This window comes from Triticum dicoccoides, chromosome 4A, assembly GCF_002162155.2.
Source record: "Triticum dicoccoides isolate Atlit2015 ecotype Zavitan chromosome 4A, WEW_v2.0, whole genome shotgun sequence".
Classification (NCBI taxonomy): Eukaryota; Viridiplantae; Streptophyta; class Magnoliopsida; order Poales; family Poaceae; genus Triticum; species Triticum dicoccoides.
In genome coordinates this window covers 467,665,447-467,681,492 of record NC_041386.1, presented here as the reverse complement: position 1 = coordinate 467,681,492, position 16,046 = coordinate 467,665,447, and the positions used below count along the sequence as shown (strand labels likewise).

The 16,046-nt window shown below is 42.6% G+C and overlaps 1 protein-coding gene across 1 annotated transcript; it reads right to left on the bottom strand.

Moving 5' to 3' along the window:
• Window positions 1-10,179: 10,179 nt before the first annotated feature.
• LOC119283558 lies at window positions 10,180-12,576 on the bottom strand. The gene is made up of 3 exons (XM_037563046.1): window positions 12,423-12,576; window positions 10,278-10,782; window positions 10,180-10,198 (listed from the first exon to the last, which is right to left on the bottom strand). Exons 1-3 carry the CDS (start codon window positions 12,574-12,576, stop codon window positions 10,180-10,182), a joined length of 678 nt encoding a protein of 225 aa, XP_037418943.1.
• Window positions 12,577-16,046: the final 3,470 nt, after the last annotated feature.

The following is a 16,046-nucleotide window of genomic DNA, read 5'->3' as shown; positions in this document are numbered from 1 at the left end:
GATCTGTTTCTCGTGCGCCACCTTCTGGTCGTCGATTCTGGCGAGCAGCGTCTCCAGCATCTTGGTGATGTTGGTGTTCCCCTCGTCCATGGCGGCGAGAACTTGCCGCGTCGCCGCCGAAGCCTTGGAAGGAGCCGTTGTCCTGCTCGAAAGGGCGTCGAACCCCGCGACGGATTTCATGCGGCTCGCCGGAGCAAACCACACCGGCGCGGTGGATGTTACCGATTCCCAATCAAGCAAGGAAGAAAAATTTCGGCGGTTTGATGGCTCTGATTACCAATTGTAATACCCCAGGAGGGAGAAGAGGGAGAGGAGATCCAGATCAAGGCAAGAGGGGAGAAGATGGCTTGGAGAGGAAGAAGGAGGATGGATTGCAGAGGAAAGTTTCAGACACAAGAATTGTCAACAAGCACACACACCCACGGCCACAGGCGGCCTCCTTTTACGCCACCCACTCACGCCACTTGGCTGGCCAGCTGGTTGGGCCCACCAGCCAGCTCTAGAGCACACTAATCAGAGGTTAGGTGTGACACTCTTGATCAGGATAGATGTTTATAAATGTATAATAGTCCTTTCACAAATTTAGTAGGTCATTATAAGAATTTCATTTACCCAATCCTCCTCTCCCATATTTTTCTTAGTTCTTACAATGCGAAGACGATGCTATAGAAAACAAAGCCCTTCTGTTGCAGCAAATAATTTATTTTGTTGTTCCACAAAGATATAATCAATTCGTTGAATGCCACTCAAAATGTGTTAGTTGTTGCAAACTTGATTAGTCTGAAAGAATATACTTCAAATTTTTTATCAAGCATGAAACTGAGTGATTCAGACCATGTTGGTTGATATGCCAGTTGCACCGCGCTAACCAAGTTCCATAATGTGGAAATCTTGGCATCTTAATCAACTATTGCAAATTCATAGGTCCATAAGGAGTACAGTAAAAATATATACATGAAGTGTTTGTTATCTGTGTGGATCATCTCAATTGTTTATGACTTGATAAATAAGTAGATGATCTTTTTGTATGGCGACTCTTGCATCCTATGATTGACATCTATTTATAAAGAGAGAAAACGACAGTCCAGCACTCTTGCTAGACTTGTGAGTTGTGATTAAGGATCTTAGTTTCTTCTCCTAGAGCTTTTCTTGTTCAAAGTGGTTATGTGGGTTTGCCTCTTTGCAATACACCATGTTTATATGTAATTTTGCCATCTGAATCTGAGTTTTATTTGAATTTTAACTCTTCCCTGGAGGTGTCTTAGAACAGCTACAAGTTAACAGAGCCTTTTCTGCCTTTCCTGACGTTGCCTGCACCCATGCTCAAATCCTCAATTGTAAGTTTCTCTTCTTACCATATACCTGCTTGATTTTGGGTTGTTAGGAACAAACAGATCTTCATTTGTATCATCACGTCAGTATTACAAAATTTATAGTATTGTCAGGTGAATTTTCCCTCCCCTTTTACTCCGGTTCTTTGGTAAGTCAGGCTGCAGGGGAGTAAAAAAACATTTGTTTTTTTCGTCCTTGCTCTACTGGTTTACCTAAACAGACCATGCACTTTACAACCTGTGGCTATTTCTGTCACGTGCAACACATATTTTCCTGTGCTTAGGTCAGCTTAGGAAGTTAGAATGGCCCATCAACTGTTGACAAAGGTTAACACATGCTGAATAACCATTTAACTAACTTTGATGCATTCTTCCATACAACTGCATTACTTCTGGAGTTAATGCATTCACTGATTCACATGGGCGATATGAACAATTGAAGTTTGACAATGACATCAAATTATGTATCTTTTTTTAAAAAGGGGATGGCCCCGGCCTCTGCATCAAACGATGCACACAACCATTTTATTCAAAATAAAAGGTCAAAGTCACCGAGTACCAAAAGGTTTACAGCAAAAATGCAAAATACGACGAAACCGGTCAAAAACAAGATTACATAGCTCATAGCTCGTCCACAATCAAATTATTTATTTTGTAATGATTACTCCATCAATACTACATTCTAGTGTTTTCTGAAGGAAAAAGTCTAAATAAAAAAATGATATCGACTGCTGTTGCTATCAGATTGTATTGTTTTGATTTGAAAGAGCGAACCGTTTCTGATCACATCTTGGGGTCACATCTTGAAGAGAGAGCTTTGTACTGTCTCTGTTCAGTTTGCACCTATCAGAAATGCCACTTCAGAGTTCCTTACTAATATATTGACATGTAACTTGTTGCCTAGGGTTTGCTTGTGTGGCAGTGTTGCCTGACGTGCTGTTCTTCCTTAGGTCAAGCCTGTCCTTCTCAATTACCGAACCACAAAAGAACCGTCCAATTTCATGCTTTTGTTCTTGTAGGTATTGCAATCAATTGGTGGACCCATGCCAATTGCTTGCACCGGAATAGTTAGTGTGATGTAACCCTCTTATTTCCGATTTAGCCTACTAAAAATGGTCAACAACAAAAGCTGCTGCTATGAATTGGTATTGCACCTCTGCCTCATTTTCTGAATGAAGAAGAAACTCGCCATCTACCTTGCTTGCTTCATGGAAACAGGTACTGGTTCCAAGTGCAGCTAGCCTGAGCATAAAGCCACACATACTCAGATTTCAGATTGCGACTACATGAAAACTAGATAAGGGGTTTGTCTAGTGAATAGTCATCAACATGAATCAACTTCCATTCTTGCTGAATGAAGCAATCAATAAGATTAATCCTTCGCGACACTAGATTTGCCCATATTTCTGAAATTTCTTAGTTTTAAGCTAGTGACTTCTCAGCTATCTTTCTTTGCATTGCTGCTTCAACTGATTTTCTTTTGATGTTCAATTCCAAAAATGATCTTAAGCATTGTTCAACCTTTAGGATTTGCCCTCTTAAAGGCATGCTTATAAGAATTTGGTAGGAGCGTTGCTTCAATTTCCAAATGAACAGTTAAATTCCTCCATCCCCTGTGAGGCCTTAGTCATGACTTACCATGAAATCCAAGCTTATAGTTCCCAGAGATAAGTGAGGGAGTTATGGATTTCTTACTCAGAGTTTTCGAAGGCCGTCTTAATGTGTTGATGGTTCCAGAGAAAAGCAGTAGCGTTATTTGGAATCATTTGAAGACAGAAACAGATGAATTAGAGTTTACACATTTCGTTGTGAACTGAAGAGATATTGGCTCTGTCTTCCATAACCTCAACTGGAAATCCTAAATTGATGTTTCCTGACCACCTACAGCATTTTAGACTGTTACCATAACTGGCAGTTGGCAGTTACTCCCCCAGATTTTCTTTTCTAAAAGCATTCAATCACTGATTTGAGCCGCATCTATCATTCAATTTTTTTTAGATATGGACCTGGAACAACGAGTTCACATTAATTTTCCTAACAGGCAGATAGCGCTACATTTCAGTATGAATGAATATATACCCTAAATGATGCCGAATGAATTGGCATCTTAATCAAGTCCTTTGATATAGCATAGGGTCTCTACAAATTAGCAGGAACGCATGGCAGGCAGTGTGACATGTTGCATAGCCTCTTGTCCACCATATCAAGGGGGCCTACTGATAGTGCGCTTGTGGGGAAAATTTCCATTGAATAGTTGGTTACAATTCTTTTTTGCCATTAAATGTAGACGTGCCTATGATGCGACAGGCAACATGCAATTATGAGGATCATGCTGTATTTTTGTTTGTTTTATGTGTGCATTACTGAGCTGAGCTAATGACGTTTCTCATTGCTCAAACAGTAGCATCCTGCATTGGACTTGCTATGTGACTCTGAATGAAAGCTCTGCAATGATCAATGGTATTTCACAGAGGATTCAGGGGTGTGAATAGCTAAAAGACTCCTGGTTTGCTTATAATTCTAGATTATAGTTACAAAGTTTTTTTGTGCAAAATGGTCATTCATATCCTAGCAGGTACAACTTTAAAAGAATCCAAATGAACATGCTCATTGTGTTAGTATCCTCTTGATGCTTCATTGTGTCAATAAATCCACCTGTTATCGAAAAAGAATTGCTAGGTGAAGTATATACATGTAACTTTTGGTTAAAAATGTGACTATCTGTGATCTGTGCAGAAGCAAAAGTAAATATGGTACCTTTTTGGCACATGTCGTAAATTGTAAAATTTTAACTGAGTTTTACATACCCACTCCATGGCTACGTTTAAATACAAATTCAATGGTACGCTTTTTGGTTAAAAATGTGAATATTTTTAAACACAAATTCAATGGTATGTTTTTGTTGACAGATAGCCCATGTTTCTGCTTTAAATAATAATAATAATAATAATAATAATAATAATAATAATAATAATAAGAACCCAAATTCATGTCCATGAGGACTTGAACCCAAGTGGTTGGTTTGTACTGTCTGTACATCCAATTCCCCACCAAGTGAGGCTAAATAAAATTTGAAGAGAGGGAGTGAGGCAAGACAATAGTTTAGGGGAGCAAATTTAACCTTTTTCTTTTTTTAGCAAACTCTACAGCTATCTTCAAGCAGTTACTGGTATAAGCACTGTACCCTGCAGTTTGCTACCTTTCTGTCAGTCTGTGCACTGATATGCTGCAACTTGTTTCTCCCTGTACACTTACAGACTAATCTTCTGAGTTTGATAACATTTGTTAGAGAATGGTATCCATCACATTCTTGCAACAATAAGATGCAAGTAACAGGTGTTAAGTCTCAACTGGAGACTGAGGGCATTGCCGGTGGTGCCTTTGGGTCAAAGTCCTCAACTACAAAAGAGTTGGCTGGCTGAGGTGGTCCTTGTGGTGTTAATTTGGTTAGTGGTTGGGAGGTAAGCAGCTAACTCTGTGAGCTGATCATATTGCACACTAGTACTTTCATGTGAACTAAGATATGAACAAGTTAAAGCACTGTTTAGGGGTGTCCTTTCTGTGACCACCTTTTGAGCCATTAGCGCTGGCTGTTCACTTGTGAGTAATGTGTATCCCAGGCTCTTTAATTTTGTATCAGCAGCTGCGTATGCTCTACACATCTGGTTCCAGTCTTGCTTTTGAATAGATGAAGTATTCTATCACTGGAAATCCTTTTTTTATACAAGTAATTAGTGCTTTGGTTGCAGATTAAGTAAATATGTAATACCTTTTAAGCTTTTAAGTGTTGATACTCACTAGTTTTAACCCGCGCAGAATGTGGCAGACAAATTGTTACATCTGTCTGTCTACAGGCGTCGTTTTAAACTTTTAGTACTACCTAATCAAGTCATCTACTGTCATGTGCCTGTGCAATGTTTCCTCCTTATATCACCTTTAATCAAGGCAAAATCTGGACCAGCGAGTACCTATTGCACTAATGGGTCATTAGTACGCTGACAGAGATATTTTGAAATAGGAATTCTAAAGCGCATACTATTCGGAGCAGAACGGTAATTTCTTGAATGAAGTAGATGAATGTAATTTGTCTAATAACCACGCATGCTACTTTAATTATTGTTTCCACTTTTCTTCGATTAAATGGTTCAGTTTTGATTAGCAACTCATTGGATTTTAAATATGGTAGTAAGAAGTTGCAACGGCGCCATGTGGCGTTTGCACAAATTCCTTGATTTTCTAGCATAGCAGGTGCTGGGACTTGTCAAACAAGAGCTTAGTTTCCATAGAAGTATACACAGTTATATGAGATACTTTGGTTGGCATAATAAACCAAACCATGTTACTGATAATTTTTGTATTAGAAAACTGACAAATACTCTTCCCGTTCCATCACAAGTGTCGTGGTTTTAGTTCAAACTAAAACCACGACACTTGTGATGGAACGGAGGGAGTAGTAATTTTAAAAAACTGGAAAGCGAAGTTTCCTCTAGTCAATGGCAATTGTTCATCGATTCAAAGATTGATGCATGACACTTGTGTGTGCCTTCAGATCTCCCCTTAGTTCATACTGTTGGAATAATTATGCATCTCTGGGATGCCATTAGCAGGAACAGATTGCATCTAGATCACCTAAAAGCATGAACAGAGAAGGGTTTAGGGGATCATTACATGTCACGGGAGTGGACATGATCGCCTGCTCGGTGCAGGCGTGATGCAGGGGTGATGTAGTCGAAGTAGATGTTCTCCTCGACGTCCTGATTCCTTCAGGACGCCACCGGGACTGGCCGGGGACCGCGGCGGCGGCTGGCTTTGGTCTTCCCGTCGCTGCAGCGCTCCCCCTGATCGGATGGGGTGAGAGAATATCGGGAGGGGAGTGAAACCGTACGTGAATTCTGATCGCGCAGGTGGCCAGCTCTCTCCCGTATCCCTTTTAATATGGCGCTGGCGACAGGGGACCCAAAACCTGAGTTGGTTTTTGGGCGCCCCCGATCAGGGCGCATTAGTTCTGATCGAGGCTCACGTACGTTGGTACGTGGACCCTTCACTTATCGTTATCCCTTCTTTCCCTTTTTTTCGGTTAGACTAATAGATCTAATCTGGCTTGTTTAAGCCGTCAGATCAAAACCAACATTCTCCCCCTTGATCGTTAGGCTTAACTTCATTCGCCCATTCTACATAGGAATGATGTACCAAAGTGAGGTGTTACAACAGCTCAAAACGCCATAGAACCTCAACACTTATAGTACACCCGCCTATTTCGAAATGGAAAACATTTTACTAATTGGGGAGTGGTTCATTTTAATGGTCCTCTTATTCCAGAATCATAAGGCTTCCAGTAGTCCTATGCCGGCAACATGCTCACGAAAAATACTAGGTGGTAAGCCTTTTGTTAGCGGATCCGCAAGCATATGCTTCGTTCTTATGTGTTTAACATCAACTGTTTGATCCTGGATTCTATCTTTCACAACACGATACTTTATGTCAATGTGTCTGGCAGCATTACTTGACCTGTTGTTACTCGTATAGAAAACTGCTGGTTCATTATCGCAGTACAATAAAATTGGTTTAGATATGCTGTCAACCACTTTAAGTCCGGGTATAAAATTCTTTAGCCATACAGCCTGCCCGGTGGCCTCATAACATGCTACAAATTCTGCTTGCATCATAGATCCAGCAGTTAACGTTTGTTTGGAGCTTTTCCACGATATAGCTCCTCCCGCGAGTGTGAATATATAACCTGACGTGGATCTCATACTATCCACACACCCGGCAAAATCAGAGTCTGAATAACCAACAATTTCTAGGTTGTCAGTTCTTTTATATGTAAGCATGAAGTCCTTAGTTCCTTGCATATAACGCAAGACTTTCTTTGCGGCCTTCCAGTGGTCCGTTCCTGGATTTGATTGATATCTGCCAAGCACCCCGGTTACAAAACATAAGTCTGGGCGTGTACACACTTGAGCATACATGATGCTTCCAACAGCTGAAGCATAAGGAACCGACTTCATCTGATCAGTTTCACATTGGTTCCTCGGACATTGAAATGTCCCAAACTTATCGCCCTTAACTATAGGAGCAGGTGAGGGTGAGCACTTATGCATATTGAATTTTTTCAGTACTCTCTCAAAGTATGCCTTTTGAGATAGTCCTAACGTTCCTCTGGACCTATCTCGATGAATCTCGATGCCGAGGACATACGAGGCTTCACCAAGATCTTTCATATCAAAACTGGATGACAGAAAATTCTTGGTCTCATGCAGCATATCCTTATCGCTACATGCCAACAATATGTCATCAACGTATAGGACTAAAAATGTGAACCTACTGCCTTTAAACTTAACGTATATGCAGTTGTCCACAACATTTTCGGTGAAACCAAAAGTTTTGATAATTTTATCAAACTTGAGGTACCACTCTCTTGAAGCTTGCTTCAAGCCATAAATTGATTTCTTTAGACGACATGCTAAATGTTCCTTTCCTTCCACAACAAAGCCTTCTGGCTGAGCCATGTAGACATCTTCTTTTAAGTCACCATTTAGAAATGCCGTTTTAACATCCATTTGGTGTAGTTCTAGGTCGTAATGAGCTACTAATGCCATTATGATTCTGAAAGAATCCTTGGTTGACACAGGAGAGAAAGTTTGCTTATAATCAATGCCTTCTCTTTGTGTATACCCTTTTGCCACTAGCCTTGCCTTGAACCGTTCGAAATTCCCTTTGAAATCATACTTGGTTTTGTAGACCCACTTGCAGCCTACTTTCTTAGCTCCATCGGGAACTTCTACTAAGTCCCATACATCGTTTGAGCCCATAGATTTCAACTCGTCTTCCATGGCAACCAACCATTTGGACGAATTTTCGCTTTTAATGGCTTCCTTATATGAGGTTGGATCCTCCACCTTTCCCATATCATTCATGTCCTCCATCAAAAAAGTGATATAATCATCTGATATGGCTTTCTTCCTCTCACGCCGTGGTCTACCCATGGGCGGAGGTGGTGGTGGAACATCATCATTTTCATTATTTTCTCGGAGATCCTCATTTGTGTTTGGATTCTCATTATTAGTTTCTGGATCACCATTCGACTGAGAGACTGAACCGTGAGATTCAGGATCATCAGATGTCACATTTCTTCGTATTGGAAAAACAATCTCTTGGATAGTCGGGGATGGTACACAAACCCGCTTCTCCTCAAGATCGATCTCCCTTAAATTTGTGACCTCATTATCCTCAAAAAATACCGCTTGTCTAGTCTCCACAAACTTGGTGGTGTGACTTGGACAATAAAAACGATATCCCTTTCCCCTATGAGGGTATCCAATGAAGAAACAGCTAACTGTTTTTGGATCTAATTTCTTAAGTTGTGGATTGAAAACTTTAGCTTCAGCAGGGCAACCCCACACCCGTAAGTAATTCAAGCTCGGTTTCTTTCCCGCCCACATCTCGTAAGGTGTGTTAGGTGCTGACTTAGTTGGAGCAAGATTTAGTATGTGTGCAGCTGTCTTTAATGCCTCTATCCAAAAGCTTACTGGTAAACTCGAGTGACTAAGCATGCTTCGCACCATATCCATAAGGGTGCGGTTGCGGCGCTCGGCCACACCATTTTGTTGTGGTTCACCAGGCATTGAGTACTGAGCAATGATTCCATTTTCAGATAAGAACTTGGCAAAAGGTCCAGGAATCTGCCCATAAGGAGCATGCCTACCATAATACTCTCCCCCGCGATCAGACCGTACAACTTTGATTTTTGCGTTCAGTTGATTTTCAACCTCCGCTTTATAGACTTTGAATTTCTCCAAAGCTTCCGATCGGTCACGTATGGGATAAATATACCCATAGCGGGAAAATTCATCTGTGAATGTAATGAACGAATCAAAACCATCTACAGACTTAACATTAAGGGGTCCACATATGTCGGTGTGAATTAATTCTAAAACCCTTGTGGCTCTAACTGCTCCTTTCTTAATTGTTTTTGCAAATTTTCCTTTAATGCAGTCGACACATTTGTCTGCATCTGAGAAGTCTAATGGGAGGAGTATTTCATTTTTAACTAAGCGTTCCATTCTCCCCCTCGAAATGTGGCCCAAACGACAATGCCACAATTTCGAAGAATTACTTACTCCTTTCCATTTCTTCTCAACATTAATTTCATCACTCACATGCATAACTGAATCATTATGAAGAGATAACATGTATAGTTGGCCTCGTCTAACACCGATGCCTACATTCTTATTACATTTGATCAAAGCAAATTGTTTCTTGCCAAAATGGCACTCATACATATCATCATCTAAACGAGAAACTGAAATCAAATTCCTACTTAAGGTAGGCACATAAATAACATTATTCAATCTAAGAGTGTGGCCAGTGTGTAGCTCCAACGTGAGAGATCCCACAGCTTCAACATCGGCCTCAACTCCGTTCGCAACCTTAAGCTTTCTTGTTCCTCCTCTTATGGTTTGGATCGTATCGAATCCCTGCATAGAGTTAGCAACGTGAGTGGTTGCCCCTGAATCAATCCACCATGACTTTATTGAAAAATCAACATAAAGTGATTCATCTACAAAAGTAATTTCATCAATACCTCTTTTGTTCATCCATTTTAGAAAGCCTGGGCAGTCCCTTTGATAGTGTCCCTCTTCTTTGCAGAAGTTACAAGCATTTTCTCCAGCAGTGGAGCTGCTAGGAGCAGAAGAAGAACCACCGGCTTCTTTACCCTTGAATGCCTTAGGGTTGAATGGCTTAGTGCCTTCTTTCTTGACTTGCCTTTTCTGAGGCTTAGGGAAACCTTGTCCGTCATGCTTTCTCTTGTTAGAGACAACATGAAAGACATGGTCTTTCTTCTGCCTCATGATCCTTTCTTCCTCCTGGACGATCCTTACGGTCATCTCAGAGAGTGGCCATTTTTCCTTTAGAGAGTTATAGTTGACCTTAAATTGTTCAAACTCTTTAGGAAGAGACTCAAGAATAATTATGACAAGAAGGGCTTCACTTAAAGAACACTCCAAAGCCTTAAGCTTGGTGAAAGCATTTACCACCCTCAATATGTGCTGCCTAACATTTCCGTCAATAGTGTATTTCTGAAGAAGTTTAGCAAAAAGCTCATGAGCATACACTTTGTCGGAGCCTTTAAATTGCTCCTCCATTTCATTGAGGAAATCTTTAGCAGTATCTTTCTTAGGGAGTGCTTCAGAAATGTCCGGCGATATTGTCGCTTTCATGATGAGAAGCGCAATATGGTTGGACTTATTCCACTTTTCCATCTTAACATCATACTCCTTCTTGAGTTCTGCATACCCTGTGACACCTGCCACAGGTGCCACAGGTTTTTCTTCCCTCAAGGCATAGTCAAATTCATTACAACCCAAACATAATTCGACTTGGGACTTCCAACGAGGGAAGTTACTCCCCGTAAGTGGTTCGATCGTGTCGGACCGGAATGGAGCGGAAGCTGAAATCATCATAAAAGTTCATAAGTAAACTTGCATGATTATAAATTTACGTTGGTAAATAAACAAACATGCCAAGTATTTAATTTCAACTCCATGTCAAAACACCGTTGGGCAGAAAAAAACATGGAATTAAAAATATCATAGGGGATGACTCATAATAATAAAACAACGTTGGTCCGAATTAAAATTAGAGTCATTTCATTCTCAATTTAAACATCAACATAAAAAAAATATTATCATTATTTGATGTCTAAAAAAAAGTTCATCATCCAAAAACACATAATAAATCCTGAATAAAATATCTCGTTGGTTCAATTTTACCCAGAATAATAATGTGTTCATTATATTTTTATGCATTTTCTGTTTTAAACGGTGAAAAAACATAATAACTATTAACTTTAACGCACCGGAAAAACAGAAAATGGCGACACTGATTTTGGCCCAAGAACCCCACGGGCCACGGCTGTCCGAAATGCAGCTCAGTCCAGTAGCGTTTTTTCTTTTTTTGCTGGACTGAAACAACCTGGGCTGAAGCCCGCGGCCGGATATGGCCCGTTAAACCCCCGACGGCCCGGCTGGGAGCCGCGCGTCGCTTACAGCCATTCGATTGAATCGGACGGTCCGTATCGCTCCCGATCGGAACAAAACAGCCGCCCGATCCAGAACCCTAGCTCAGTTCCCCCGACCCCCTGCATCTCAAGCTCGCGAAGAGAGCGGCGACACTACGGCGGCTCGAGGCGCGCCGGCCATGGCTGCGCGGCGGCTGCGCTCGCCGGAGGAGCGTGCAGCAGGATGAATCCCGCGCGCTCCCCCGTCGAACGTGGCCCCGGCGTCCGTGCTTCATGGCGCATCAAGGGAGGAGGGACGCCGGCCACCGCGACATGAGGGGCGACGGCGACGAGTAGACGTTCTGCGCGTCGCTCCGGTGGAAGGCGACGGCGTCGCGGCGTCTCCGCCCTCGCACTACGGTGGACGCAGTGCGGGCCCCGAAGGGAAAGGCGGCTACACGGCGCATTAGGTGAGCCTATGCCTCATTCTTCTCCAATTCGTGTTCATCAGTGCTTATTTTGGATGAAAAAACAGCCCTAATTGCAAAATGAGTGTTCTTTCGAATTGGGGATAAAAACTAGGGTTCTACCGAATTGGGGAAAAAAATCTAGGGTTCTTCAAACATGGGGTTTGCCACTGTTTGTGTTCTCTTAACCCCCTGTCTACTAATTATATGATGCATACGGAAACAGGAATGTCACATGGTCAATTTTAATCAACTTAGCATAAAAGTGAGCATTAGATCTTAACTTGGATTAATTAAAATTGATGAAACCATGGTGGCAGTACTGATCCGTAGCAAATTGGAATTAAAACATCATCAACAGTGGGCAATTGACATCAATCATCAAAAACAGTAGCAAGATCATGGGGCTATAACTTTCAATCTTGATGATGAACCCTAAACCTGATATGATCTAAAACTTGATGTTGATCTACAGATCAATAATATAGGGACCTATTGCAATCAAAATTGGCGACTGATACCAATGTTGGAATAATTATGCATCTCTGGGATGCCATTAGCAGGAACAGATTGCATCTAGATCACCTAAAAGCATGAACAGAGAAGGGTTTAGGGGATCATTACATGTCACGGGAGTGGACATGATCGCCTTCTCGGTGCAGGCGTGATGCAGGGGTGATGTAGTCGAAGTAGATGTTCTCCTCGACGTCCTGATTCCTTCAGGACGCCACCGGGACTGGCCGGGGACCGCGGCGGCGGCTGGCTTTGGTCTTCCCATCGCTGCAGCGCTCCCCTTGATCGGATGGGGTGAGATAATATCGGGAGGGGAGTGAAACCGTACGTGAATTGTGATCGCGCAGGTGGCCAACTCTCTCCCGTATCCCTTTTAATATGGCGCTGGCGACAGGGGACCCAAAACCTGAGTTGGTTTTTGGGCGCCCCCGATCAGGGCGCATTAGTTCTGATCGAGGCTCACGTACGTTGGTACGTGGACCCTTCACTTATCGTTATCCCTTCTTTCCCTTTTTTTCGGTTAGACTAATAGATCTAATCTGACTTGTTTAAGCCGTCAGATCAAAACCAACACATACATCACCTGTCTATTAAAGAGCAATTGAATACTTGATGATGACATTATCCTTACACTACTATATGCCTCACCTTCAATGCATACTTGTATGCTTGCTCCTGAGGATATCCCTTAGGGTCCCCTCCACCCCCACACCCCCAAATTGGTGAACCAGGGCTCAACTTGGAGCCCATGCCTTCATTCCTGAAGGAGATGGCAACTTATGTCTGTCAATCGATGACATCTGAATATGTGCATGGTACAAATATATGCAGGCACGCGAAGATCGACTACTTTTGATGTCGGTGCTGGCAAACTACTTCAGGTATAGCTTAGCACAAAACATGTGTTACCTGAAATGGCAGGAAGTATTAACATAAGAAAATGTATTGCTATTGTGCGAAAGGCGAGAAGCGTCGTGCCCTGATCGGGTCGCGCCTGCGTGTTATATAGACAGGGGCTTATCCCTGGATATGCATACAAGTAGTTTGGAGAGATTACATCTCGAGGAGCAAGGAAGAGATAAAAGATAGAGATAAGTACATGCGGTTTAGAAAGAATCTAAACTATCTCCTAACTACCTCCTGTCGAAGCTACGTGAGCTACGTGACACAAGTCATCGTGACATGATGATGTTTAACACCCTCCCTTAATCACAACTTGGACAAGTTGAGATTATGTTTGAACTCTTCAAAGCTCCGTGTAGGTAAAGCCTTGGTAAACCCATCTACAAGCTGACCTCTGGAATGAACAAACCGGATTTCCAATTGTTTGTTAGCAACACGTTCTCTGACAAAATAGAAATCAATTTCAATATGTTTTGTTCTGGCATGGAAAACTGGATTTGCAGAGAGATATGTAGCACCAAGATTATCACACCATAAGCATGGTGCTGGGATTCGTCTTATGCCAAGCTCTCTGAGTAAAGACTGAACCCATATAATTTCTGCCGTTGCATTTGCCAAGGCTTTATACTCTGCTTCTGTACTTGACCTGTAGCTTGTTTCTTGGCACACCAAGATATAAGATTTGGTCCAAAGAAGATTGCAAATCCACCTATAGACCGTCTATCATCCAGACATCCTGTCCAGTCAGAGTCAGAAAAAGCACTAAACAGAGTTGATGGAGACTTGCTGAAAGTAAGACCAGTGTTCAGAGTATTTTTGATATATCTGACTATGCGTTTGGCTGCAGTCCAATGAACTGTTGTAGGAGCATGAAGAAACTGGCATACTTTATTAACAGCAAATGAAATATCTGGTCTTGTAAGCGTCAAATATTGAAGTGCACCTACCAGACTTCTGTAGTTTGTGCTGTCCTCTTGATTCAAGGGATCTCCTTCTATAAGTGACAATTTTTCTAAACTAGATAAGGGAGTGGGTGATGGTTTACACCCTTGCAACCCTACTCGTTTGACTAGGTCAGTAGCGTACTTTTCTTGAGAAAGATGAAGATCATTACCATGTTTCTTGACTTCAATCCCTAAGAAAAAATGCAAGTCTCCAAGATCCTTCAAAGCAAACTCAACACTCAAGTCCTTTAATAGTCTTGCCACTGCCTCATCAGATGAGCTTGTAACAATTATATCATCCACATAAATAAGTACAAATATAGATGTATTTGACCTATTGTATATTAACAGGGAAGTGTCAGACTTAGAAGGAATGAAACCGAGAGCTTGCAGTTTATGACTGAGCCTGGAATACCATGCTCTAGGAGCTTGCTTCAACCCATAAATGGCCTTATCAAGCCTGCAGACATGAGTGGGAAATTTTCTGTTTTCGAACCCAGGAGGCTGTTTCATGTAGACTTCTTCTTCCAGAACACCATGGAGAAACGCGTTCTGTACGTCTAGTTGCCTGAGACTCCATCCTCTTGAAACGGCAATAGACAGAACAAGACGAATGGTAGCAATTTTCACAACTGGACTAAAGGTATCTTCATAATCTATGCCATACCTTTGTTTAAATCCTTTTGCAACCAGTCTAGCTTTAGAGCGATCTATTGTTCAATCAGATTTTCTTTTGATTCTGAATACCCATTTGCAATCTATCAAATTTTTATCTTGCTTTGGGGGAACCAGATGCCATGTTTTGTTCTTCTGAAGAGCCATGTATTCTTCTTCCATAGCCCTTTTCCACTTCAAATCACCAAATGCCTCTTGCAAAGAAGTCGGTTCACCTGTGGTACATGCCATGCCAAACTTGGTAATATGCTTGTAATTGACAGGTTTAATTACCCCTTTTTGAAGATGTGTACGTGTTTGTGAAGCAGGTACAGCCGCTGGATCCACAGAAGATCCATCAACCGCCTCGGATCCTGCACCAGATCTGTCTACAGGAGATGATGAAGCGCCGGGATCTTCTGCGGCTTCAGCTGATGAAGAGGACACGTGACCCGGCACAGAAGATCCGGACCCGGCCCCTGCCAATGGCTCTTCAGGGGGCAATGATGACACCGGCCAACAAGGATCTGCGCTGGATCCCGAGCCGATGAGGGGATCAGGCCAACCGGTGGAGTGGCTCGTGGAACGGAGCGCATAGCAGCAGTCCACTCCAATGGGCCACCGGCTCAGGGGCGGCCCAGTGGCCGGTGCTGATTGGCGCGGCCTGGTGTCCGCTGCGTGACGAACGGGAGAAGCCCGCGTGGCGGATGCGGGACCGCCGCTGCTGGCGCGGCTGTCGCCTGGTGCACCCGCACGGTCGCTGCTGCCTGCTGGCGCTGAACCCGAGGCGCAGGTTTCCTGCAACAACACGGATCCCGCAGAGGATTGCGCAGCAGTCTGCGGCGGTGATGATCCCGAGGGGGATATGCTCCCTGGTGCTGGACACATGAAATACTGCCTGTTTAGGGTGATTTCTTCACCATTTTGCACCATTTCTTCGCCATTTTCTTGTCCTGTTTCACCACAAAACTCAGCTAGACTGGTGTTATGAGGGTTAGTCAATGTTGTATCATCACAATTATTTCCCCGTGAGTCTGCGCCGGTTAGGTGAGATGGGAGAAGAAGAATTTCTTGACGTAGAAGAGCGCCGACATTAGGATGTAGATCAGAAAATGGAAATTTTGTTTCATCAAAGACTACATCACGAGAAATATATACTCGGCCAGTAGAGACATCAAGGCATTTGACACCTTTGTGTTGAGCACTATACCCTATAAAGACACATTGTTTTGAT

What these genes read in the sequence shown, in the direction of transcription:
- LOC119283558 (XM_037563046.1), bottom strand. Translation starts at nt 12,576, where the DNA reads ATGGGAAGACCAAAGCCAGCCGCCGCCGCGGTCCCCGGCCAGTCCCGG. An exon ending in CATGTCCACTCCCGTGACAT is followed by an intron (nt 10,783 to 12,422) that starts GTAATGATCCCC and finishes TGATGATTTCAG; the next exon opens with CTTCCGCTCCATTCCGGTCC.